The following is a 24919-nucleotide window of genomic DNA, read 5'->3' as shown; positions in this document are numbered from 1 at the left end:
CTCTTTGCTATGTCAAACTTTATTGTCCCTTTTAAATGAACAAACAGATAAAAATTTGTAATTTTTCCATTTACATATTGAAAACCCTTGGACGTATATTTAAGTGTCATGCCAAATAAAATATAGGCATTACAACAATTTAAATATGTTTAATAAATTGAAAAACAGAGCACATTTGCACAACAGCACCAAACGGGCAATCCACTATGAAGCAACACTTGCTTCATAGTTCACTGAGCGTCACGCAGGACATCTGCTGTCTGCACAGAGCAGCACACAGAGCCTCACGACCCTTCACGCTGCAAACCAGTTCTGACGTTAGAACAGCAGAAAAGCGGAGACCTGGAGGTTTTTAGGATTTACTGGACCCCTTTCGGATGTCTGAAGAAACACTGTTGAGGAGCTCTGACTAAGGTGAGCTGCTTTAGCCTTCTTTTACATTGTTTGCTTCAATAATCAGCTTTTCTCTCATGTATTGTGAGTGGTTTGATTGATGTTTGGACATCCCTAACATGTATATGTGTTCATAAATATTTTTTTTTTTTTTTTTTTTGTTTCTGTAAATCACAGTCTGGCATCCTGGAATAAAAAACCCATGATGTGCATTATTTCAAAGAATTAGAAATAATTGTAAGGCTATAATGAATCTCTATAATAAAGTGATCGTATCTGGTTTATTTGATATTTAAAAAATGAATCCAATGCATGTTTAATTTGTCTTTTTTTTTGATGATCCCTGCCTCTCCTTCTGTCAGCAGACTTATAAGGAGGGATCTTGGCTCCTGCAGCCATTTCCCCTGCAGGGCTGAGCTCTTTGGCTGGCTTGCCACTTCCTTAGCAGAGGGACTGCTGGCAGGGGCAACATCTGAGCAGGTACCACAAACAAACAAGACGCAGAAGTTATTAAATCAGGTTCTTTGAATAATAAGAAAAATAGGTTTAGTTTGCTGAAAGAGAGATAGATTGACTTGCGTGCTTGGTCTCCATCTGAGTTTTTTTGGATTATGTAAATCAGAAAGATGACTGTGAGTGTCAGCAAACACACTGATTATTAATGTGTTTGTGTTTGTCTCCCTGCACAGGTCATGAAGCCTCAGGAGGCAGAGCTTGTTACTGAAATCTCCAAGGTACGCTGAACCTTCCCTCATCAGCCAGCCTGGATTTGTGAGACATATTAGTTGAACTTTGATGACCAAAATAGCGTTTAGACGATACTATGTCATCCCCTCCAGTTACAATGCATGGTCTCGGAGCTGAAGTCGGGGTTCACCAGCGCTCTGCTGGAGCTCAGTCAGATCCAACATGGAGACACATACCTGAGAGAGGAGCTGGAGGAGAACAGGAGGAGCTGTCAGAAAAAAGCTTTAAGGCTGGAGGCTCTAGTCGACTCACTGAGGGTAAGACTTAAAAATTAACCCGAAGGGTTTCTCATATTTCTCCACAAGTGATGATGCTCAGCTACTTCTAGATCGAAAGCTCAGCGTCAGTGCTTTGTCAACTACAGGAGGAACTCAGTGTGATGAGGTGTCAGATCGTGCAGCTGTACAGCAACAGACACAGACCTCAGCAGGATGGAAAAAGCTCCACATCCAAGCAAAGAGAAAGGTACACATGTACCACGACCCTGGAAGAATGCATTGCTATTGCTGACATACCTCGGTAAAAAATTCAGCATGGTATCATTAAAGCACAGCTCAGATGATTTTTAGCCTCGAACAGTCCATCATTAACCTCATCCTTACATCTCATCTTTGCCTCATGAGTCGTTTGGACCTTTATTAGTCAATGCAAGCTCATTTCTCCAACATTTTATCCATAGGAGTAACACCTTTTTCCAGTTTTGCAAACCTTGAGTTATAAAGCAATTAGATTCATGATGTGAATGCACAGTAGAGACTGTCAACATTTTTAGGTAAGATTATAAGTAGTAAATGCTGTCATTTGTTCATTGCTGTGCAGCAGCGATCCAGCTGAGCCGCAGCGTGTACAGCGTCAGTGTGATTGTTCATCTGCTCCACCTGCCTGTCTGTCCAGAGGAAAACTGCTTCTTCACTGTTTCCTGCAGGGCCTCAAAGCTGGTCTCAGTGAAGGCACAGGTGAGCTCACACGTCACTTGTATAGATGCAGAGTATTTTCTTCTGATTTTGCAGATTCATCATCCTTTTCTTTTTTCTTTGGGTTTTACAGATGCACGCCATCAGGTCACGATGCAGCTCCTGCACTCTGAGTGGGAATATGTGTCAACCTTAAACCAGCTGTATGACAAATACAAGACCCCACCGGCTCACCACATGACTGCAGAACCATAGTAAGTGCTGGAGAGGATTTGTGACCCTTTTTTCCACTGCGAGTTACAGAAGTTTCCATTTGTGGTAAAAGATTCTGTGTATGCGTGTGTGTTTTCTGTGATCCAGTCAGACCTATTTGAAGTTTGTGGAGCAGCTGTTACAGCGCCATCTGCTCTTCAGAAATACACTGCAGGAGCGGTTATCAGCTGAACACTGGAAATCTCTGATTGGAGACATCCTGGTGCAGCTTATTGGCCACAACGATGTAAGCCTATGTTCTGTTGTGACGTTTTTATGATTTAAGTCTATCTTTCATTTCCACTGATACACAGGTTTTCATATTCTTCCTCATTTGTGTTGTCCAGACAGCTTTTTCAGACATGTACCTCGGATACACAACGACCCTGGCGTCATTCCTCTCACTTGAGTTCAAGAGACTCAATCATCCTGACAAGAGTCAAATTTTGCAGGTATTTCAAGAGATTTACCATTAACATTGTTCAGCTAAAATCCACCAAGGACACCAGAAAGACGCTTTGTGTCTTGTTTTACAGGGCAGCCAGATGGAGAGAGAGGAAATGAAACTGCTCTCCTTGCTTTTGGCACCTGTCGCGCGCATACACAGCTACCTGAGTCACATTCAGGTGAGTCAGCAGCCAGAGCAAATCCAGTTTTGAAGATCTACAGATACTTTCAGTGTATTAATTTAAGTTAATTTAGTAAGGATTTGACTTGACAGCTTACTCTTCCTTCTCCAGAACCTCTTGCAGTGGACTGGTAAAGAGCATCCTGACTGCAGCCTGTTGTTGGGAACTGAGCGAGCTCTGAGGAGCATTTTATCCCGCTGTCATGTAATTCTCGAGGAAGACGTCCGGTGGGAAGAAGGAGAAGTAGCTGGACAAAGGTAAGAGCATTATCAAAGATGTCAGATTATTTGTTTCAGATTTGGGTTGCTGATGTGGAAGTCTCACAGAGGACCTATTTGCTAGTTTTCATCTCCATGTTTTTATTTTTGGACTTTATTAGACTAGTTTTGCATGAATCATAGTTCAAAATATTATTGGCTGCCCGCTGTAAACAGGTGGTTGTGGTTATGTGCCCGAGATGATCGTAGTAAGGATATCCACTGTCATTCACACGATAAAGCTCCATGAGTAGAAAAACTGTCTAGAAACAAGCATTTGGTGCAGTGCTTTGAGCTTTTCACTCACAGGGATTCCACATATGCTGACCTCATTATCTGAAACTTTTTCCATCATAACACAGTACATTATATGTGTGAGAAAATACAGAAGAGCACAATAGCTCCACCTGCATTTGTCTGCATTTAGAGTTTTGCAAGTAAACTTGTTCTTTGCATAAAAAGCACCTCTGATGCTGGGGCTGGCGTTTCTGCTGCAAACTGTTGCACGAGGAGCCAGCACACCAGAGAGTCTCAGCAGGCCAGGGAAGAGTCAAACGCTGCTGCTCAGAGGTCAGTGACACCCGCATCGGACGTCAGACAATACAGCATGCACGAGAACAGCTGTGGCACAAAGTGTTGCTCAAAATCAAGCAACAGCCTATTTCAGTGGCATTTATCTGCAAAAATGTTTTGCATGTTTTTACTTTAAACTGTACAGGTTCACATTGCTGTGAAAAGGCATTCGAACCTTTCCTGATTTCCTTTTTTTGTTTGTTTTTTAGATATTTGTCACACTTACATGTTTCAGATCATCAAACAATCACATTTTAACACTAGACAAAGATAACCCAAATAACCACAAAAATTAGCTTTTAAATGATGTTTTCATTTATTAAAACAAAAACCCCAACCCCCCCCCAAAAAAAAACAACAAAAAAACAACACAAACAAACAAACAAACAACCCAAAAAAAACCCACCCCATCTTGATCATCCCTTAGACTTCTGGGAAAATGTCCTATGGACTGATGAAGCAAAAGTTTAACTTTTCGGAACATCTGAGTCCTGTTACATATGGTGTAAAACTAACACAGCATTTCATAATAAGAACATCATCCAGCCAGTCAAATGTGATGGTGGTAGTATGACAGTCTATAGCTGCTTTGCTGTTTTAGGACCTGGAAGACTTACAGTGGGGCAAAAAAGTATTTAGTCAGCCACCGATTGTGCAAGTTCCCCCACTTAAAATGATGACAGAGGTCAGTAATTTGCACCAGAGGTACACTTCAACTGTGAGAGACAGAATGTGAAGAAAAAATAAATAAATCCATGAATCCACATGGTAGGATTTGTAAAGAATTTATTCGTAAATCAGGGTGGAAAATAAGTATTTGGTCAATAACAAAAATACAACTCAATACTTTGTAACACAACCTTTGTTGGCAATAACAGAGGTCAAACGTTTACTATAGGTCTTTACCAGGTTTGCACACACAGTAGCTGGTATTTTGGCCCATTCCTCCATGCAGATCTTCTCGAGAGCAGTGATGTTTTGGGGCTGTCGCCGAGCAACACGGACTTTCAACTCCCGCCACAGATTTTCTATGGGGTTGAGGTCTGGAGACTGGCTAGGCCACTCCAGGACTTTCAAATGCTTCTTACGGAGCCACTCCTTTGTTGCCCGGGCGGTGTGTTTTGGATCATTGTCATGTTGGAAGACCCAGCCTCGTTTCATCTTCAAAGATCTCACTGATGGAAGGAGGTTTTGGCTCAAAATCTCACGATACATGGCCCCATTCATTCTGTCCTTAACACGGATCAGTCGTCCTGTCCCCTTGGCAGAAAAACAGCCCCATAGCATGATGTTTCCACCCCCATGCTTCACAGTAGGTATGGTGTTCTTGGGATGCAACTCAGTATTCTTCTTCCTCCAAACACGACGAGTTGAGTTTATACCAAAAAGTTCTACTTTGGTTTCAAAGATCGAGGGAGATTATCAGTGGTCTTGTATGTCTTCCATTTTCTGATGATTGCTCCCACAGTTGATTTTTTTCACACCAAGCTGCTTGCCTATTGTAGATTCACTCTTCCCAGTCTGGTGCAGGTCTACAATACTTTTCCTGGTGTCCTTCCAAAGCTCTTTGGTCTTGGCCATGGCGGAGTTTGGAGTCTGACTGTTTGAGGCTGTGGACAGGTGTCTTTTATACAGATGATGAGTTCAAACAGGTGCCATTCATACAGGTAACGAGTGGGGGACAGAAAAGCTTCTTACAGAAGACGTTACAGGTCTGTGAGAGCCAGAGATTTTCCTTGTTTGAGGTGACCAAATACTTATTTTCCACCCTGATTTACGAATAAATTCTTTACAAATCCTACCATGTGAATTCATGGATTTTTTTTTCCACATTCTGTCTCTCACAGTTGAAGTGTACCTCTGGTGCAAATTACTGACCTCTGTCATCATTTTAAGTGGGGGAACTTGCACAATCGGTGGCTGACTAAATACTTTTTTGCCCCACTGTAATATCAGCTGATGGAACCATGAAATCTGCAGCAGGTCAACTGTGAATGGCTAAAAAAACAAAACCAACAACAACAAAAACAGCATGAAACATTTGTAGTGCCCTAGTCAAAGTTCAGACTTCAACCCAGTGGACATGGCTTGATGTAAACAAGCTATTCATGTTTGAAACCCACCAGTGTGGCTTTATTAACACAATTCTGTATCAGAGTGGGCCAAAATTCTTCCACAGTCGTGTGACACTCTTATTACCAGTTATCACAAATGCTTGATCGAAGTCCTTGTTGCCAAGGGTAGAACAACCAGTTATTAGGTTTAGGGTGAAATAATCTTTTCACATAGGGTCAGGTAGATTTGCATAGCTTTTTTTCTCTTAATTTTTCTTTAAAAAAATAGCATTTTGTCATTTGTCTAGGTCATATTTGTCTAATGTCTAATCTGTTTGATAATTTGAAACATTTCATTGTGGGAAATACACAAAGGAAAAAAAATCTTGTTAGAGCACTCTACATGAGTACCACGCAGAGTGCTTTCTTCCAGTGGATGTAGATGTCATGGTGGGGTCATCTTATTACTTTTGCCAGCAGAGAAGAGCAGATAGCTGTCGGCCTCAGCAATGGCGTGAATGGCTGCCAGTCAATGCGTGTGGAGTGTTGGTCCTGCAGCCCTGTGAGAAGAGACCGAGCCCTCCTGAACCAGCCGGCCCATGACTGTGGACATGCCTACTGCTCCCTCCTCACTCCAGACACAGCAGGATGGGGAGACAACAGCGACTCAGGCCAGGGCACCTTCAGCCAGCCCACGGGGAAAGGCACCAACGAGCTAGAGGCACCTCGCACGAACCACAGCCTGGAAGACTGTGAGACAGACCCCGATGACACCTCTGCCTTTGACTATTCCTCAGTCACCTCATGTAGCCCTGATGGCACTCTGCGCAGAGAAATGACCGGTAGCAACAGCGGGGAGGATGAAGAGGAAGACAGCCAGGTGCCAGTGCTGTTAAAGCCCTCATACAGTCAGCAGCAGCAGGTCAAAGAGACACCAAGAGAGAGGACTGTGTGTCTGAGGTGGCAGATTCCAAGACTGACCCCTCACCCTCCTCTGAGGAACCCATCAGGACCCCACATGGACGGGCCAACGCCGTGTCTCGTCAGCTCCTACGGGAAGAGGTTAGTCAGCGTTAGAAAGGGATCGCCTCCTCTTCACCCGAAAAGTGCCTTCAGGCCAATCTGGGATGATCCGTCAAAGCAGGTATTCACTTTTAATTTAATACACCTTTCAGTGCTGTTTTTTTGCAGAGTTTGTCCCTTCCAGGCGGTATAGTGCTGCAACAGCTCCCACTGAGATCATCTTATTCTTTATTTATGTGGAAAATGCTATCAAAACAACCTTTGATATTCTGCACATAGTGACCTCGATCAAATAGGGGATCAGAAAATTCTCTATAATGTCTTAACGATTTTGCCATTTAGAAAATCTGTTGGAGAATATATCAATATCAATAGTCAGACCATCGATCAAATCATTCAGAACTGTCAATTTGTTTGGGTGTCTTACCTAAACAGATGTTAAAGACAGTCATCTGAGGCATCATCGTGAAATGGTGGAGAATTGTTTTAATTTGAAGTATCTCCACATGACTGATTCTCCAGCCTGTTAATGCTTTAATATATATCTGCACTTCACGTGTCTTCATGACGCAGGCTGATTCAGCCCCAGAGAAAGACAACAGGCAAGGTTTCATTCCGATTCAGGCTCCAGCGAGGCAAAACTTTCAGAATTTCAACCCGAGCAGAGAAAATTTGAGGTAAGAGTATGAAATATGTGATACCAGTGAACCTTTCTCCAAGGCAAGTTGATCAAACATGCTCGGGGAAATTGCACTGCGATTATTTGCGATTGAATGAATCTAAATATGATCACTAAGCTGACTTTCCTAACACATTTCCCATCTCTTCAGGACAGGGCTGGCTCAGCAGCGAGTGAACCATGCAGCAGCAGCCACGAGCAGTGGAGGATTGTGGGATGACAGTGAGGACAGCGAGGGACCCTGCAGCACTGTTTGATAACTGCCATTTAAAAAAATCCAAAACCTGAGCACAAGCGTTTTTCCACAAGGCCTCTAAAGTTGTGAAGTGCATGAATGAGCAATGAGCAACTAACAATCAGGGACTGTTTTTGGATTTGATGTTAAATTAAAGCTTGATTGAGCTCTGCAGAACTCTTTGTTCTTTATGTCTTGTCTTTTCAGGATTACACTTTTTTATGTGGGCAGGATCACGCTTAAGCCCAGGTTCAACTCACTGTGGAAGAGAAAGAAAAAACAAAAAGCAGCAATAATCAGATGTTTCATCAGGATTTCATGCTTGAAAGACTTTAATGGTCCCAATGAGACAATTTAAACAGGTTGCATAGCTTAAAAAATGATTTACTTTAATATTTACCTAAAGTCCTTTACTACATAAAAGAAAACAACTCTCACTGACCTGCTAATATCTGTGGTCTTTTACTCAAGTCTTGTACAGCGCTGTAAACCCTTGGCCTTCTCTTAATGAGCTTCATGTGCTATTTGAAAACTGTTAGAATTCATATTATGGCAAGAACCAATCAGCTACTTAAAGAGAAACGACAGTCCATTGTTACTTTAAGAACTAAAGATCATTCAGTCCGTAAAACTGCAAAAACTTTGAATGTGTCCCCAAATGCAGTTGCAAAAACCATCGAGCGCTACGATGAAACTGTCTCGCATGAGGATGGCCCCAGGAAAGGAAGACCAAGAGTCACCTCTGCTGCTGAGGATAAATTAATCTGAGTCACCAGCCTCAGAAATCGCAAGTTAACAGCACCTCAGATTAGAGCCCAGAGAAATGCCTCAGAGTTCCAGTATGAGAGGAATCTCTACAGCAACTGATCAGAGGAGACTGGGGGAATCAGGCCCTTATGGTCAAATAGCTGTTAAGAAACCACTACTAAGGAGAAGCAAAGAGCAGAAGAGATTTGTCTGGGCTAAGAAACACAAGGAATGGATATTAGACCAGTGGAAATCTGAGCTTTGGTCTGATGAGTCCAAATTTGAGATCTTTGCTTCCAGTGGTACTGGTACATTGCACAAGGTGAAGGGAATAACGACTAAGAAGAACTACCTCCAAAGCATTAAATTTTTACTTAGATCAGTGGCTAGATGTTTAAAACTTGGACAAAAATGACAGTCATGACTAAACCCATCAAAAGTGGTTTTGAAATGGATCAAGCAGGCTAACACTAAGCTTCTAGAATGGCCTTCCCAAAAGGTACATGCCAGGAACCCAACCAATTTAAATAAATGATCTCAATTCCTTCAAGAAGGATGATCAAATATCCAAACAATTATGTCAGAAGCTTGTTGATGGCTACAAAAAGCATCTGATGAAGGTGCAACTTGTTATAGGACATTTCACCAAATATTAGTGGGCGGAGTTATGAGTGTATTTGAGTTCAAATACATAAAAATCTCAACTTCTGCACCTAATTCTTGTTTTTTTTAACAACTGTACCCATTATTTAGTTACTGTATAGTAAAAAAAAATCCAGGATGAATGAGAAACCATGTCGTAACAAATTATATTGGTAAGTTCTCCCAGTTTGAAGATGTGGTAGAGGATAGAGAGGCAGACACAACTAACAACAAATTATCATTTATTGAAATTGTAGGTGGAAAATTCAGATAAATAAACTGCACCACAAGTTAAAAGTCCAGCTGTCTTTCTCCAGATCTCCACAACACAAATGTTTTTTCTGTACCACTAAAGCAGTGTTAAAGTGAGGTGGCTCACACAGTATTCTATCACTCGTAATTTTTTACATATTACAAACTTACTGCCTGTATCCTGCGTTGTTCATCAGATGCCACCGGAGGGCGACAGAAATACCTAAAAAAAACAAAAACAAATCACATGTTTATGTTTACCTCCAGCTGTTTCACCATTGATCAAAAGGACGGGGCCACAGCTGTGAGCTGAGCAACTCTGAGTAAGATATCCCGCATGCGCTTTCTAACACTTCACTGTTACCTCACACAGATAGTCACCGAGACAGAAACACACTATTTTTCCCCTCTTGCGTGTGTGTTTGTGTGGCTCTGTGGGGAGAAAGTCAGTCACAAAAGAAAGTACTCAAACAGTGAGCGCACGCTGTCGACCTCCACCTCCGTTTTTTCCTTTCATGGCTGATCTTTGAACCTCGTTAACTCCACACAGATTACTCAGAGCACCGCAGCGGAAATTGTACCTCTATAATAATTTAGGCAACTGGATAAAACCCCGATATCTCCGACCCTGGAATGGATCTGCCTCTGCGCTGCGTGCGGTTTCCACGGACAGCCTAATTCTTATTTCCTGGAGGATCGGTGAAATGCTTTGAGTAAAGTAGAAGTAAAAAAAGAAAAAAAAGAAAAAAGATTTATGTCCACTAGAAGAAACTACATCGCGTAAAAGTAGAAACTACATCGCTTAAAAGTAGACAATGTTGAACCTCATATGTTTTCTAACGTGCGTCTTGGCTTTTATCACAACTTCCCAGAGTGTGCGTGGGAATGTCACTGATGGAGACGCGTTTTTGGAGAATATTATCCACTACTATGGTGAAAATAATTCCATTACAGCAACGAATCTTGAAGATTTACTGCTGTTGATCTCAGCCAGACGATCTGACTTAATAAGTAAGGAAAATCCACTGGAAGAGCAAGAGGTACAAACGTATTCTATTTCCTATATACTGCAGTTTTTATTATTTAAAGTTATTGATCATTAAAGTTGCTTACGACCAAGAATGTTTCTCTGGGGCTTACAACCACACACTATTTGACCTTGCATGTAATCCTTGAAATATTGTGTAGCAATGATATATGAGTAGTCTTGTAGTGTAATTACTCATTTCTTACCCCCATATATGCAATTATAGAACATTTTAACCTTTATTTTATTACTTTTTATTATCATTATTTTTTTTTATTTTTTTTACATTTTTACTCAAGTCCTCAAAGTTTCTCCATGTGCCATATGGTATCATTTCTGCCTTTAAAAAGACTCTAAATGACCTTAAACTTTCATTACTGAGCAGAATTGTCTTCAAATATTTCTTTACTGCATGTCTCTTCTGCCACTTATAATGAAAGTTTTAATTACACAGCATATCCAAGTACATGCATCACAAAGGGCTTCAGAAAAGAAGCCGGTACATTTATATTTAAATGCATGAAAATTATGTCTAATAACAACTTTCTGTCCCTCAGTGTCTCTCTGCAAAGCAGATCTTATCCCAGTTTGGCTACAATAATGTCAGTCAGCTGACTGTGGAACATCTGGAGAAGATCTGCCCTGCTGTGTTGACCCAGGTGCTGCTGCCTTCCTGCCCTTACATTGCCCCCGAGGAACTGCTTCATGTGGACTACTCTGGTGAGCCAAATCATCCCAACGTGTCTATTTGTCAAGACCTCTGTAAATTAAATAATTTGCCAGGGTTTGCTTGTTTACTTGAATTGGGTCAAGAAAATTTTTGTGGACAGTCCCATTTATGGCGAATGATTTTTAAAGCTGCTGTTGATAGGTTTTTTTTCTTATACTGACCCTGATAAAGAAAATGTGGGACATTCTTGATTCTGATTGCTTAGAGATGGTTTGAGAATGGTAATAATAATTTATTCCTGCTGGACAGTGCAGAAGAAGAATGTTGTAGTTGTGAAGCTATAACGCGCCACATTGTCGGACTCACGGAGCCACTGACCTCGCAGATATCGGCCATATCAACAGTCCTGCTCAGTGCTGTTGACACAGTTATAGCCAACTGTGACTGTTGTTCAGCATATTGTTCCCGAATCATGCTGTTTCCTCTGCTGGCCTGAGAAGAATTTCTCTCAGGCAAATAAATAGTAATAGTATGTTTTAAAATCTCGAAATAAAAGAGGCCTGGCACTGAAAATAAGAAAATCTATTCACCATTAGATTATATTTAAGAAAAGTAATTTGTGCCCACATTAAAATAATAACTTATATCGTCATATTTCACTAAATAGCATTATTGCTGGTCTAATAACAATGTCTGGCACATTTATTGAAGTTCTTTTAAAAAAAACTGGCAATTTTTCAAAAACAATAAAACACACACATTTGCAGATGGTGTTACAAATGCATTTAAGAAGGTATATTTATTTCTGCAGGTGAGTTTGGTTAGCTAGGGTTTAATACTGCAGTGTTTCACAGGTTGCACATTCCAGGTTCTTGTCACATTGCCAGGCCCCATTTTAGTAGGTATGTTGGAGGTATCGAGGCTGCATTTAAGAGTCCAGAAAGAAGTAAAAACCTTGAATTCTCGAGAACCTTTTCTTTTTGTTTTGTGCCGTGACAGTGTGGGGTTATGGGTTTCTGGCCGTTACTGTGATCAACCTGGCATCCCTGCTTGGTCTCCTGCTCATCCCGTTCATCAAGAAGCCTTATTTCCCCAAAGTGCTGACCTACTTCATTGGTCTGGCCATCGGGACGCTTTTCTCTAATGCTGTTCTTCAGCTCATACCAGAGGTTTGTAAATGGATGAGTGAGTAAAATTAAGCTTGTCACTGGTTTTTTGAGAGATGTTTAATTGTTTCATAGAATAATACCTATGAATGCACACACACACTCTAGAAGTCTTCTCTGCACCACTGACATTCTCGTTTTTTCCATAGGCCCTGGGGTTTGATCCTAAAGTGGATCACTATGCGACAAATGCAGCTGCAATATTTGGAGGGTTTTACCTCCTGTTCTTTGTGGAAAAGATACTGAAATTATGCCTCCGGATGGACCACGAGGTAAGATAACAGTGCAGGAAGTTTCTCAGGTTCAAAGAACTATAATGTTCTCATTCCCTCCTGTTTTACATCTGACATTGAGTATGTCTGTTTTATTGGATAATTTGATCACTCTAATAATACTTCAAGGTAGTCATAAATAATTTCTTATCAGAAATGACACGCGAGATATTGAAGTTCACAGCAATTAGGTGCATTTACAGTTTGGACAGTGACACAGTTTCTGCAGTATGTGCACATTACAGTGACTAGACTGACTGTTTTAAAATACACTATGATGTATAAGTGAGGCAAATCTGCAAAATAAAAAATGTGTCATTGTCTCATTATTCATGGATCTAACTGCATGCTGACCTTATTATTTGAAACCCAGCCCATGTTTAGCACGAGTAATCGTATATTTAGGGCACATTTAGGGCAAAAGTCCAACACTGAAATCTTTATCTTTTGGGTCATCCACACATGATCACTCAAAGAGTGTTCAAAGAGCAGTCCAAAAGTTGTACAAAAGGAGAAAAGATGTGGAAAATAACAAAGCGGTAGTATGCAAAATCGAAACTAGAAGAAAAAGAAAACATGAGGAAACCCACCAAAACCATAAATCATGACACAGATAACAAGTAAACACCTAAAATAGCCTAAATGTAATGTGTTTTTAAGTTCCTGAAGTGGAAAAGGCTTCTTCAACCTGAATTTGATGTCTGTCTTTTTAGCACGGCCACAGCCACTTCACACTTTCAGAGACATCTCAGGAAAACTCTATCCACAACGGAGACGTGGTGGCAACAAAGGACTCCATCATTTTAACTGCCATCACCACCGTCGCTACAGACAAGAGCAGCCCAATCCTAGATACAAACGTGGAAACTTCTCAGGTAACATTTGACACATGATTGCTCTTTAACAGCAGAATAAACTGCGCAGGTTTGGAAGCCAACAGGTATCAGCTCTAGGTCACATCAACCTTTGGAACAATCAATTTTATAATCAAAGACATTTTATCTAGAGTAGCTCAAATGTTTTGTTTTTATCAGCTTATGATAAGCTTGTCAATCTACTGAACCTCCGTTGAAATTATATCTACAGCATGTGTTTGATTGATAGAGACTTGCTGTCCAGCAAATTTTGCTATAAAAGACACACCTCACAGGAAGCAATCATGATATGCTGTTAGGATGTGTGATATGCATAAATAAATTGAAAAGGTAGGCAATATTTAAAAATATTTAATAAGTAAACAGCGATAGTTTTTTTCCTGGAGCCGTTTATTGAGCTGTTTTCAGGCTGATTGGCGTGTCTGTTAATATTTAACAACATTTCTTGTGCCATATGGAGGCCAAGCAAACAGACTTGCTGATGACAAGAAGGGACCGAGCAGCGAAACCAAGCTTCAGGTCTTTCCCCTCGGTCTAAACGCTGGAATTGTCAAAGGAGCACAAAGACTCCTTGTGTGCCCACTGCTAGTAAAAGGGGTTTATTGTTACTGCAGAATGTCTTTAATCAAATCCCAAAGGCGCTGTTTGTGTCCGCATGTTCTCAGGTTTCCTATTAACAGCACGCGTGCCATTATATGTGTAAGCGAGGAGTTGTGTGAGTAATGCAGTGCATCCACTTAGAGAAAATATTTCCTGTTTTCAATTAATCAGTATTATTCTGTGGGTTAAAGATGAAGACTCTTTCATGATTAAAGCCTTTAGTAGCATCTTTATTTTTGGACTTTCTAGCTGCGTTACTCTTTCTATGACTGTGTAACTATCGCTCAACCTTGAGATCCAACTATTAATAGGACTGCTGATAAATTTCTTAGAAACACACATTCATTTAGCATCATGTCCATGTTCTGTGGTAAATGTCGTAAGAACTGGATGAAATCGTTTAATATCAAGATTTGTGTGTATCCTTTACAGTGGATTGCAACAACATTGGCATTAGCATCATAATTCAGTCAGAATTTAACATTCCAAACTAAGATGTCAAACTATATTAACGCTTAGTTTACTTTTTATAATTATCCGAAACATTCACCAACAGGGGGCAGCATTTTCCTGGTGGGTGTGTTTAGTCTTTGATATGACTTTATAGCTATCCTCATTTCCTCAAAAGACTATGGCAGGTTTGTAAATAATAATAATAAGTTCTGTTGTTGTTGTGTTCTTATTCATGTGAGGTTCTATTTATCTGATCCTGTTAGAACAAGATCATTTTTATTGTGTCATGATAATATAAAACCTTAGAATTGAAAGAGGATGTGCTTTCCTCTCACTGTGAAAGTATGTGATGTAGCTACATGTTGTCTTTCACACTCACTATCAAAACACAATCAGGCATTAGTCGTAGCCGTGTATGTGTAACTTCTCCTGCCACTCTTCCAGGATGCCGAGGTGCCTGATGTCATGTGCCGCTGGTTGCGGGGCCAGCGCATCCGCAGCATCAAGACTGTGGCGTGGATGATAACTCTAAGTGACGCACTCCATAATTTCATAGATGGTCTGGCTATCGGCGCTTCCTTCACAGTGTCTGTCTTGACAGGGTTCAGTACATCCACTGCCATCGTGTGTGAGGAGTTTCCCCATGAGCTGGGTGAGTGATATGTAGCGGAAAATCAGTTTCAGCCTCCTCATGAGTCATTCCAAACTCTGCTGTGCAGCCAAACTTTGCATTGAATGTGCCTGTACATCCTGTATCTATGGGCATGTAGAGACAAGCTGCAGAAGTTCCCCAAGAATAGATGTTCTTAGAAATAATGGAAAATATGACTTGCAACTAAAAAACTTCAGAAAAGACATGAGTGGAAGGAACATGTATATATTTACAGTTAGAGTTCAAACTTGCTTTCTGGGTATAAAAATGAAAATAAATCTTTTCATGAAATATACTGTAGCTCGCTTTAAAGGGGGAAATGTGACTAACAGACAAGACAGAAAGAAAAAATGTTGCTTTAAGTATAATGTTCAATCTGCTTGTGTAAAAGAGCTATTTTGTCCTCTCAAGGTGACTTCGTCATCCTGCTGAATGCTGGAATGAGCATCCCGCAAGCCATTTTCTTCAACCTGTTGTCAGCCGTGTCGTGTTACATCGGCCTTGTGTTTGGCATCCTGCTCGGCAGCAACTTTGCCCCCAATGCGATCTTTGCCATTGCAGGAGGAATGTTTCTGTATATCGCTCTGGCGGACATGGTGAGTTGAGTTCTCTTGATGGCAGATACAAAAAAAAGCAGAACCAACATTTATTTAGTCAGTCACTGGACTTCCCCAACATGTTCGAGGCTTCCACTCTATTAAATTACTGATGGGTTTCATGGTTGTCTGCATGTAGTTTTTTATGATCATTCAGCTCCATTGTCTTTGTTTTACAATGCACAACTTTTCAGCTTAAAATCGCTCGTGTTGAGTTTATCAGTGTTATTCCTAGAAAAAGTTGTGTGCTATCTGTGTGAAGCCTCTGATACCTGTAAACTCTGTGTACACTCCTGTTCAAACACGCTGTGACCAAAATGGAGCATTAAGACAAACATTTCATGTGAATTAAAAGTAGAGAACATATTGGACCTATCTTTAGCAGATACTGGAGAGACTGTCAGCTGTGGATGGTTTGATAAAAAATTCAGTATGCCAGCTTATATAATATGATAATATATGTCAGTTACACTCTGTGACCACTATGTTAGGTACAGCTATTCAGCTGCTCGTTAACCTTGATTCATTTAGGATCAAAAAAGAACTGCTGAAGTTTAAACCCAGCATCTGAATGGTGATTTAAATTACTTTCAATGGTATGAGTTTTGCAGAAGGTGCTGATTTACTGGGATTTTCCTCCACAACCATCTCTAACATTTAAAATAAAATACCTTGTTGATATCAGAAATCAGAGGAGAATGCTAAGAGTTCTTCAAGTTGATAGTAAGGTGGCAGTAATTCAAAACCAAGGTATGCAGAAGAGCATCTCTGATAGTCTTTAGAAACAAAAGGCAAAATGAAAGAACAGGAAACTGAGCCTGCATTTTGTGTGGGCTCACCAATATTGGACAATAGAAAGGAAAATCTGGTTGGAAGAGCATGTCAACAACTTGAAACAACTATTAACAACTTGAAAACAGTGAGTTTGTGCACATATACAACTTGAAAACATGGGAAGGTGAGGGAGAACATTTCTTGACTCCTTAGTACCAAGTGAGCATTGTTTAAACATGGCAGACTACTATTGCCAACCATCTCCACCCCTTTATGACCACAGTGTGTCCATTCTGATGATGGCTTCTTTCAGCAGGTTAATGCACCATGTCCCAAAGCTCAGATCTTCTGAAACTAGTTTCTTGATCAAAACAGTGAGTTCTCGGTACTCAAATGTGCTCCACAGTCAGAGCTCAATGTAACAGAACACTTTTAGGATGTGGTGGAATGGGAGATTCATATTATTGATGTACAGCTGTACAGCTACAACTGTGTGATACTGTTATGTCAATATGCACCATAATTTATGAGGAATGTTTCCAGCAACTTGTTGAATCTATGCCAGTTTTTCTGAAGGAAAAAGACGCTGAACTGGTACTAACACCTAATACCTAATAAAGTGGCCAGCAAATATAGCAGTATCCTGGTAATATTCAAGTGCAGGTTTAAAATTAAGTCAAAAATACATATTTAATTAAAAGGTTCAGAAATGTGTATGGCACCAAATAACCTTATATTTTCCTGTATTTCTGTAAGCTGTCAGTGCCTTTTCTACCTTTTAAGTTTGGTTAATTAAGGCCAGTGAAATAAAAATATTCACTGCAGTATTTGGTATTATAAGTACAATGTGTTGTGTGAAGAACTTTGTTTTTGTTCCTGTTTTGTTAATCAACTCAAACCTTCAGCTGTTTCATGTAAAGGAACGTATTTAAGAAGGGCAATTTATTTAGTTTTGGTTTTCATGGAATTTGTTAACAATGAGAAAACTTCCCTCGTTTCATATGAACCACATGAGAACAATATAACTGTAGCCATACAAACCTGAATATTTACACTTCTTCTTTTTATATTGTTGCTTCCCAAATCTAAACCTCAACCTTGCTAATTGCTATTCCTCATTTCAGTTCCCAGAGATGGACAGCATAGCACGGGAACAAAAAAAAACTTCTACGAAGATTGTTTTCTTCCTGATCCAAAATGCAGGGCTGCTAACCGGGTTTACCATCATACTTCTGATCACCATGTTCGCAGGAGAGATCAACCTGGGCTAGAGGACACAGAGACACAAGCTGGAAATAAAAATAGATTCGAGCTGCTTCTGTTTCTGCTCACAGCTCACAGAGCTGGACTGCAAAGTAAATTTAAAGTGAAATCCTGATGTTAAAAGTTAAAACAATACTTTTCTACCTTTGTACAATCAATATAGTGGAAGTGTTTACTCCATAAAAAGGGAATACCTTTACATCGTCATGTATGAAATCTAGATGTATTTTAAGGAGACAATAAATTATTTTTTCAGCCTTCATGTATTGTGAACTATTTTATTTTTTAACCTTTTCAGTGCTACACTGTAAACCAAATTTTTTGTTTCCCTTTGTGGCAGGAAAATGAAAATGTTTGACCTCTCTGACCTTTTCCAGGTTGTGTTGCTGCGGCTGTATTTCAAACGTGCAGATTTCTTTTCGCTGCCCTTTCTCGTTTAGGGATTTAACTGAATGATAATTACACCAAGACTGAACTGTGATTGATATAGCAACTCTTTTAATACAGCAATTAATGTAGCACAATATAACCTAGTTATTATGCTCCACTGGACAAAGACATATAACAAAAAAGCTTATCAGAATATGTTTTCTTACTTTTTTATGAGCTCTCTTCATTATCCTCAGGGTGACCTGACAATGGAGTGATTAGGACACATAAGACATGGGAGAAAATGCCTTCAGTGGTGGTTCCTGTTTAGCTGGGCTGTCTGCTCCCCTATCCATCCTCTAAATACCCTCATTTCCCATCTCTCTTCACTGTCTTTGTTAAGTTAAAGCATTCAAATATTTTAAGAAATGAAATAAAAAGTGATTATCGTAATATGTGTGACACTTTAAAAAATAAATTACTTTGCAATGAAAAATTTTAAAAATGGTTTCTATATACTATGAAATCATGAAATGTACAAAAAAATGCTGATTACATAAGTATATGTGTATCTGAGGATATAAACAGTGATTGAGCAGAAGAATACTGCATATTAGGGCTATACATAGTTGATGTGTGAGGACATCTTAATTTTTTAACTCATGAAGGTGAGTCTTCAAAACAATACTCTTAAGCAGTAACATGTATATGCAGTGTACTTCTGAATCTGCAATACAACTTACACATCACAGAGAAGGCTAGGGATACTATTTATCCTTGTAATGTAGTGAAGTTGTTTGGAAACGTAGCAGGAAACCTGGCAGTGCACCACTGCAAAACTGTGATATTACAATGATATTGCAAGTAAAGATTTAAACTTTACCCAACATTATCTCCATATCTGGAACAATATCTCCAAAAAGGCTGTAGCAACAGCCTAAAACAGTAACAGTAAAAATACATTAATACATTAAATGCATTAATATCAACCCTAAAACACTTTCACGCCAGCTTTCAAAGTTCTTCCGACGATCCCTGAATGTAGCACGGTAGACATGAGGAAGTAGTTTAGGAGCCAAGCGAAATGAAGGGCTTTTGACTTGGGTAAACTGAATTTACACTCCACTTTCAAGGACTGGCATAAAACAGGTAAGTCGCATTTATTTTGTGGTTTTTGTGAGTCATAAAATATCAGAGCAAACTGCAGTCCAATCCTCAGCGCCTTTGTGAGGTTAGCACTGATGCTAGCTTCTGTTGGCTAATCTGGATTGTTTATTCACCTTTTCTGAAAGGACACGACGAGTTTAATATGTGAACGTGTCCCGTCTAATATCTGGTCAAATAGCGGACAGTTAGCATTACTAAAGCTTATTTCGGTTTTGGGCTAACTCATGTGATGTGCCTTCAGGTGTGTTTAACGGACATTTCGATCAGAGATGAAACTGTTTAATTTTTAAAATAGCTTCCAACTCCAGCCACACCGTGTTTGTTTATTTATGTTTACACTGTTTATTCTGGTGCATACTTTACGAGTCATTTAAGCCAGCAGGGTTTTCTTAATCTTTGTGATGGTCGACATTTTCGCTTATATTTGGAAATAGACTACAGTCAACAGGATTTATAAAGGGGTTGCATATGAAATAAAGAAGAAACCTGTTCTGCAAGTGTCTTAATGACTCTGTTATTGTACTCACATTACAATAAATCAAGCCATCCGATGGAGGATTTCATTATTATTAACATTTATTTCGAGAATAAAGTCAAAATGTGGAGATTGCATTTGTTGTTTCAAGTGCCACGGCTGTTTTACCCTGTACAATATGCCTTGTGCAGAAGAGTTGGTGAAACAACGTGATCAGCTGTGTCTTAAAAAAGAGGTAACGGAACAGGGCATTTGCATCACGGGTGTGCGACCGATAAATCTGCAACAGCTGTGTGATGCTGTCGTGTCAACATGGACCAAAGAAGAAGAATTAAGGGAATTCTAAAGGCAAATCGGTGTCTAACCCGATACCAGAAAGGTGTACCTAATAAAGCAGATGTTGAGTGTATTATCTCACTGAAATATATTGGTGTCTGTATTTTTAGGTTATAATTTCTGCAAAGACAAAATATATTTTTCTGGAAATTGAATTGCATTCAAGTGTTGATGATTAGATGTCTTTACTACCACTAATTACTACAGAAAATGATTGTTTTCACCTGAGATAAAGAAAGCTTTTGTCAGAGTGAAAAAAGTGATTTTGTATTGCAGATTTGTTTGATCCCTGCTTGTATTTTGACATCTCTCATGTCTTTACCTCTGTGATTGAAAAGCTGAACGAGCCATGGACAACATTCAGATCCGGAAGTTTAATGATGAAGATACTGATGTTGTGAAGGAGCTCTTCACCTTGGGGATGAGTGAGCACGTGCCTTCATCCTTTGTGCACGTTCTGAAGCAGCCGCTGACCCAGATGGTCCTCATGTGCATGTTCTGCGCTCTCCTGACCAGCTCTAAGTCCTTCTTGCTTCCCGTCTTGGCCGTCACCTTCTGCCTGGCTGGAGCCCGGCAGATGGTCGTCTACATGTTCAACAAATACATCGAATCCACGCTCAGAAAGGACCTCAACAACATCAGTGAGACCTACCTGAAAGGGAAAGACTCATGCTTTTGGGTGGCTGATAGCGATGGCCGGGTAGTGGGTTCGGTGGCTTGTCTTCCTGCTGAGGATGCTCCTGGTTGCTTGAAGCTGAAACGCATGTCGGTCCGCCGCAGTCACCGCGGGATGGGCATCGCAAAGGCTCTGTGTCGTACAGTGGCTGAATTTACTCGCGACAGGGGTTACGGAGCTGTAATACTGCAGACTTCTGTGGTGCAGACAGATGCTCAGAAGCTGTACGAGCACATGGGCTACAAAAAGATAAGAGAGTTTGTCGTTCCAGAGTTTCTTGGCAAAATCCTAAACTTCACCCTGCTTGAGTACAGACTTGATTTACAGCAGGACTGAAGAATGGACTGAATCAGATATAAACACTGACAACCATTTCAGGGCAGCAGTACAACACATTTATCTAGTTCCTCCACTCTGTGTTTTCCCAGCATGTATTTGATTGAGGCAGAAACACTCTGGACAGGTCGGGCATGGGGGGTTGAGATGGGGGCGTGTTTACTCAACACTTGTAGAGCTGGTCCAGTTGTGTTTTCTCCTGTTTCAAACACACACAAGATCGTTACTGTTTTATTTGTGTGTAAAATAGTTGGTTCCACAAAATGTTAAAGTAGAAAAACTCAGCTTTTGTTAAGGGTTTTGTGTTGATTTGTCATTTTATTTAACTTCTACATGATTTTAACAATAAATGTATACATCTGAACACAAAATTTATTTCAAATCTGTTGTTTTTGCTCAGTTTGTGATGCATTGATCCAATACAGGAGATCACTAGAGGCCCTTTTAGTAACTTAGCCACAACAATCTCTGGTGTCATTAAAATATTCATAATAGTTTGGTTATAAATTTCTCTCACTGTACTTTTCTGTGTTCATAATTCTATTAATTTGGACAAGATCTTTAACATCACCAGATGTTAGCTAGGTCCAAACAATGAGAGAGCCTCCACTGTTTTTAACAGATGGCTCTACACTCTCACTGTTGCATGTCTCTCCTTACCTCCTCCATATATGTATTGAAACATTTTCTAATTTGGAATAATCTCTCCATCATCTCCTTCGACCTGTTACCACTGATTTTCAGTCCAGTTCTTATATCATTTGCCATACCTTATCCTTGACAGCCACTTTTCCACTGGTCAGGTACAAAGACTGGACTGAAAATACACGAAAAAGCAGTCAATGCCGACAGAAAACTTTAAAAGAACTTTAGAAACCTTGAAGAAGTATTCCTCAAGGCCCTCTTAAAAATGTTAAGATAGTCTGGCTGCTTGGAGTAAAATATAGATAAGTGAGGGGTAGCTTAGGACTTTTGCACAGTGGTGTGTAATGTTACAATGCATGCACTACTTCTGTTTTATCCAGAAATACACTCATATATGTACAAATCACTTAATACCTCTATGCATGGAAAACTACCTGAAGTCATCTTTATGTCTATGGTCCTCTGAGCAGAGTGTTGAGACTATAGATTGTACTGCTGGAGGCCCAAAAAGGAAGCTGACAGCTGTTCAGCCCAACAGTGTCTACTGTGGGCCAGGGGGAGGTTGTGGCTGCAGGGTGAAGAACCCAAACAGATATTTTGGGTCACTGCTTTGGTTTGAGTTTATTTTACATGCTATATGCCTCGCTGTAAATGACTACCACCTCAATGATGCTCACCTGTGTCAGGTTGTTGTTTTATTCCTTAAAAAAATAATTAAAGCTGTGAAGAGTATTTTTGTTTCATTTAAAATTTATACTTAAATTGTGATATAAGGTACTTTTGTACTTGCCTGTAATCAGGAAATAAGTACAAAATAATGCCACGATAAATAGCACAAAAATGACAGAAAAAAGCAAAATTTAAATTAAAAAGTTATTTCATTTTTTATTGATATAGCCTCAGTCTGTATGTGTTTAAACCGTGTCATCTTTGTGCTGCTGAGCTCGTTTAAATACTTGAGTTTTCATCGGGCCCCTGAGTTTGTGTCAGGCGGGCTGAGTCAGGCAGCAGCTCGGCCACCTCGAAGCGGATGTGTCCGGCCAGACCTCCATGGATGGATGTAGCCTGTCAGGGACGAAGCGGAGCAGTTAGCCGGATATTTTGACGTAAGCAGGTAGGTATTAGTGCATATTTATCATCTGACCGTCGGGGTTTTAACTCAGAATACACACACACACACCTGTCTTAAACTATAAGCTTGTGGGGTTTCTTAATATTATCTCTTGGATATTATTATTTTTATTCATTTATTGAAATTGCCAAACGAAGCTAACGAACGTTGCTGCTAGCAGCTGATCAGGGAGTGTCTGCCTGACAGCTGACAGCACCAAATGTGAGCGTTAAAATTAAGGTTTAGTATTAGTTACAGCTGTTAAAATTAAATGTTCTCACATTAAAACGACTAATAATGAAGAACATGGCAAGTGTAATGAGCCTTGCTTGCTATTAAGGCGGCTGTGTCGATATCCAATCCTAAAGGGATGATTATTCTCGGTTAAATTAAATAATCTTCTAATCCAGATTGTTTTTCTTAATTTGTCATCCAGTTTGGTTAATCTGTCGGGAGAAAATGTCCTGTAGGGCTTCAGCCACACCCATGCTGTGATTTATTGTGATTACCAGCAGAAGCAATACGCAGAAATGTATATAGTTATTATTTTAATGTGTAGTAGTATCTTAATTCTTTCCCAGTAATACATGTATAAATAAGATATCATTGTATGTCCCGATTATTGCAGCAGAATTTCAGCCTTCAGTAGATTTTATACACACTAGATGGCACCAGATTACATATGTAAACATATGGTACAGACTATAGACATGCACACTATAAATACTTTATACCAGTTTATACTAAGGGTGCTTTGTGTTTTATGCACTCAAATCCTAATTGAATGCATACAGGGTTGAAGTGCTGGCTTTACACAACTATTCAACTGATGACCTACTTTTCTTTTATGCATTGCTCAGTGATGAGACCATCCTGAATATCATTGACATGCAAGCATTACAGGCTGTAATTCCCCCAGTATTCTCCAGCAATTAGACACATTTAAAAACATTGTTTGAAAAAAGGTTTGCATGGTCACATCTGCTGTTTTAATCTCACTTCAAATAAACTTGAGTGACACTGCTCAACTACACTGATTACAATTTAAATGTATAATTCAGTGACTCAAGTAAGTCCATTAATTATGTTTGTTATTCACATAAAGATTAATAAACCAAGCTAAAAATAATCACAGTAACCTCAATATTTCCTGACCTAAAATGAACAAATTATTTATTCAATTTATTTCAGTTAGTTTCTTTTCTTTAACGTAGTGTCTCCTTTTAAAAATGGTCACCTCTAAAACTCTACCTGGATGATGCTGCAGTTTCTTTTTCAGTCGACCGTCAGCTGCTGTGTCCATATTGGCAAAATTTGTGTCATATAAGCCAAGCTTGTGCTAAATAAAAGCTGCCTTGGAGCAATAGTTATGCTCGTTTTTACCTTGTTGAGTGATATTGATTTGTTCCTCCCGGACAGACAGACAGAGGTGCAGTGTGGCTGTAATTTTCCTGCTTAAAATCCCAGAGTGTCACCTCTGTTCCTGCGTCCTTCCCGTTCGCTGGTCTGAGTGGGCTCAAAGCAGCAGCACCGCCTCTTTCTCAGTTTCTCTTCCATCATCTTCTATAAGGAGGACGAGCTTTGAATTAGACTGTCTGCTAGTCTTTAGAGAGATAAGAGGCTCCCCTTCTCTATTTCTTCCCACAAATGCCCAACACCCCCGTTTTTTGGTTCTGCCTCCATCATTTGCATAAAAGGGTGCAAAGACACTGCAGAGGTTTGTTTTGTCCCTAAACATCCCCAGCTATCCCCCAGCTGAAATATTAGTCTGTGGATTGCATATATGGCTGGTTTTTGTTGTTATCCTGGCCCATGTTTGTTGCTGAAGCTTAATATGTCCTGCATCATTTTGAAAGGAAAAATATTCTCCTCTTGAAGGCTTGGGTGCCAGCGTTTCTCATCAGCCTCTAAGCTGAAAGCTTTTACACAGAAACCCTGCAGCGCTTGCTTCCATTGCAAAGAGATGACAGCAGAGAAACAGAGATGACTGGGAGTTGAAAAGCTCCAGCCATGCAGTTAGCAGATAAAAGAACTAATCCTTGCTCTGTGATGGGCCACA

General features: G+C 39.9%; 4 protein-coding genes and 1 long non-coding RNA gene across 10 annotated transcripts in view; 4 read left to right on the top strand and 1 right to left on the bottom strand.

Moving 5' to 3' along the window:
- The first annotated feature begins 233 nt into the window (after positions 1 to 233).
- Positions 234 to 7933, top strand: si:ch211-67f24.7 (uncharacterized). 5 transcript variants are annotated; one of them, XM_014409786.3, is made up of 15 exons: positions 234 to 414; positions 759 to 873; positions 1083 to 1127; positions 1233 to 1397; positions 1505 to 1605; positions 1963 to 2096; positions 2188 to 2308; positions 2415 to 2553; positions 2654 to 2758; positions 2843 to 2932; positions 3047 to 3192; positions 3655 to 3762; positions 6297 to 6963; positions 7416 to 7519; positions 7673 to 7933. In XM_014409786.3, the coding sequence occupies exons 3-15, from the start codon at positions 1086 to 1088 to the stop codon at positions 7776 to 7778; spliced, it is 2028 nt and encodes a 675-aa protein (XP_014265272.1). In that variant the 5' UTR covers positions 234 to 414; positions 759 to 873; positions 1083 to 1085; the 3' UTR covers positions 7779 to 7933. The 5 variants fall into 5 exon arrangements, with proteins under 5 accessions (XP_014265272.1, XP_004539974.1, XP_004539975.1 ...); XM_004539917.3 differs by having other exon boundaries at positions 1505 to 1659; positions 1960 to 2096; XM_004539918.3 differs by having other exon boundaries at positions 756 to 873; positions 1505 to 1659; positions 1960 to 2096.
- A 1656-nt stretch (positions 7934 to 9589) lies between these two features.
- Positions 9590 to 18007, top strand: slc39a8 (solute carrier family 39 member 8). Its single transcript, XM_004539916.6, has 8 exons — positions 9590 to 10437; positions 10982 to 11144; positions 12094 to 12263; positions 12410 to 12532; positions 13246 to 13407; positions 14905 to 15112; positions 15524 to 15708; positions 17607 to 18007. Exons 1-8 carry the CDS (start codon positions 10213 to 10215, stop codon positions 17751 to 17753), a joined length of 1383 nt encoding a protein of 460 aa, XP_004539973.2. The 5' UTR covers positions 9590 to 10212; the 3' UTR covers positions 17754 to 18007.
- Positions 18008 to 19099: 1092 nt separating this feature from the next.
- Positions 19100 to 21479, top strand: nat8 (N-acetyltransferase 8). The gene is made up of 2 exons (XM_004539915.6): positions 19100 to 19263; positions 20431 to 21479. Exon 2 carries the CDS (start codon positions 20442 to 20444, stop codon positions 21102 to 21104), a length of 663 nt encoding a protein of 220 aa, XP_004539972.2. The 5' UTR covers positions 19100 to 19263; positions 20431 to 20441; the 3' UTR covers positions 21105 to 21479.
- On the bottom strand, positions 21177 to 24849 carry LOC143413957 (uncharacterized). Of its 2 annotated transcripts, none has more exons than XR_013094517.1 (4): positions 24244 to 24849; positions 22184 to 22814; positions 21875 to 21921; positions 21177 to 21303 (listed from the first exon to the last, which is right to left on the bottom strand). It is a non-coding gene; the product is annotated as an uncharacterized LOC143413957 (long non-coding RNA). The 2 variants fall into 2 exon arrangements; XR_013094518.1 differs by having other exon boundaries at positions 22706 to 22814; positions 24244 to 24835.
- The window catches only part of dctn1b (dynactin 1b), a 32978-nt gene continuing 30796 nt past the window's right edge, over positions 22738 to 24919 (top strand). Inside the window, exon 1 of the mRNA XM_076877451.1 lies at positions 22738 to 22863. The gene's annotated coding sequence lies outside the window, so the exon portion shown is untranslated. The remainder of the gene's footprint in view (positions 22864 to 24919) is intronic.

This window comes from Maylandia zebra, linkage group LG19 (assembly GCF_041146795.1).
Source record: "Maylandia zebra isolate NMK-2024a linkage group LG19, Mzebra_GT3a, whole genome shotgun sequence".
Classification (NCBI taxonomy): Eukaryota; Metazoa; Chordata; class Actinopteri; order Cichliformes; family Cichlidae; genus Maylandia; species Maylandia zebra.
The sequence above is the reverse complement of the archived record's forward strand: the minus strand, read 5'-3'. Positions and strand labels throughout refer to the sequence as shown.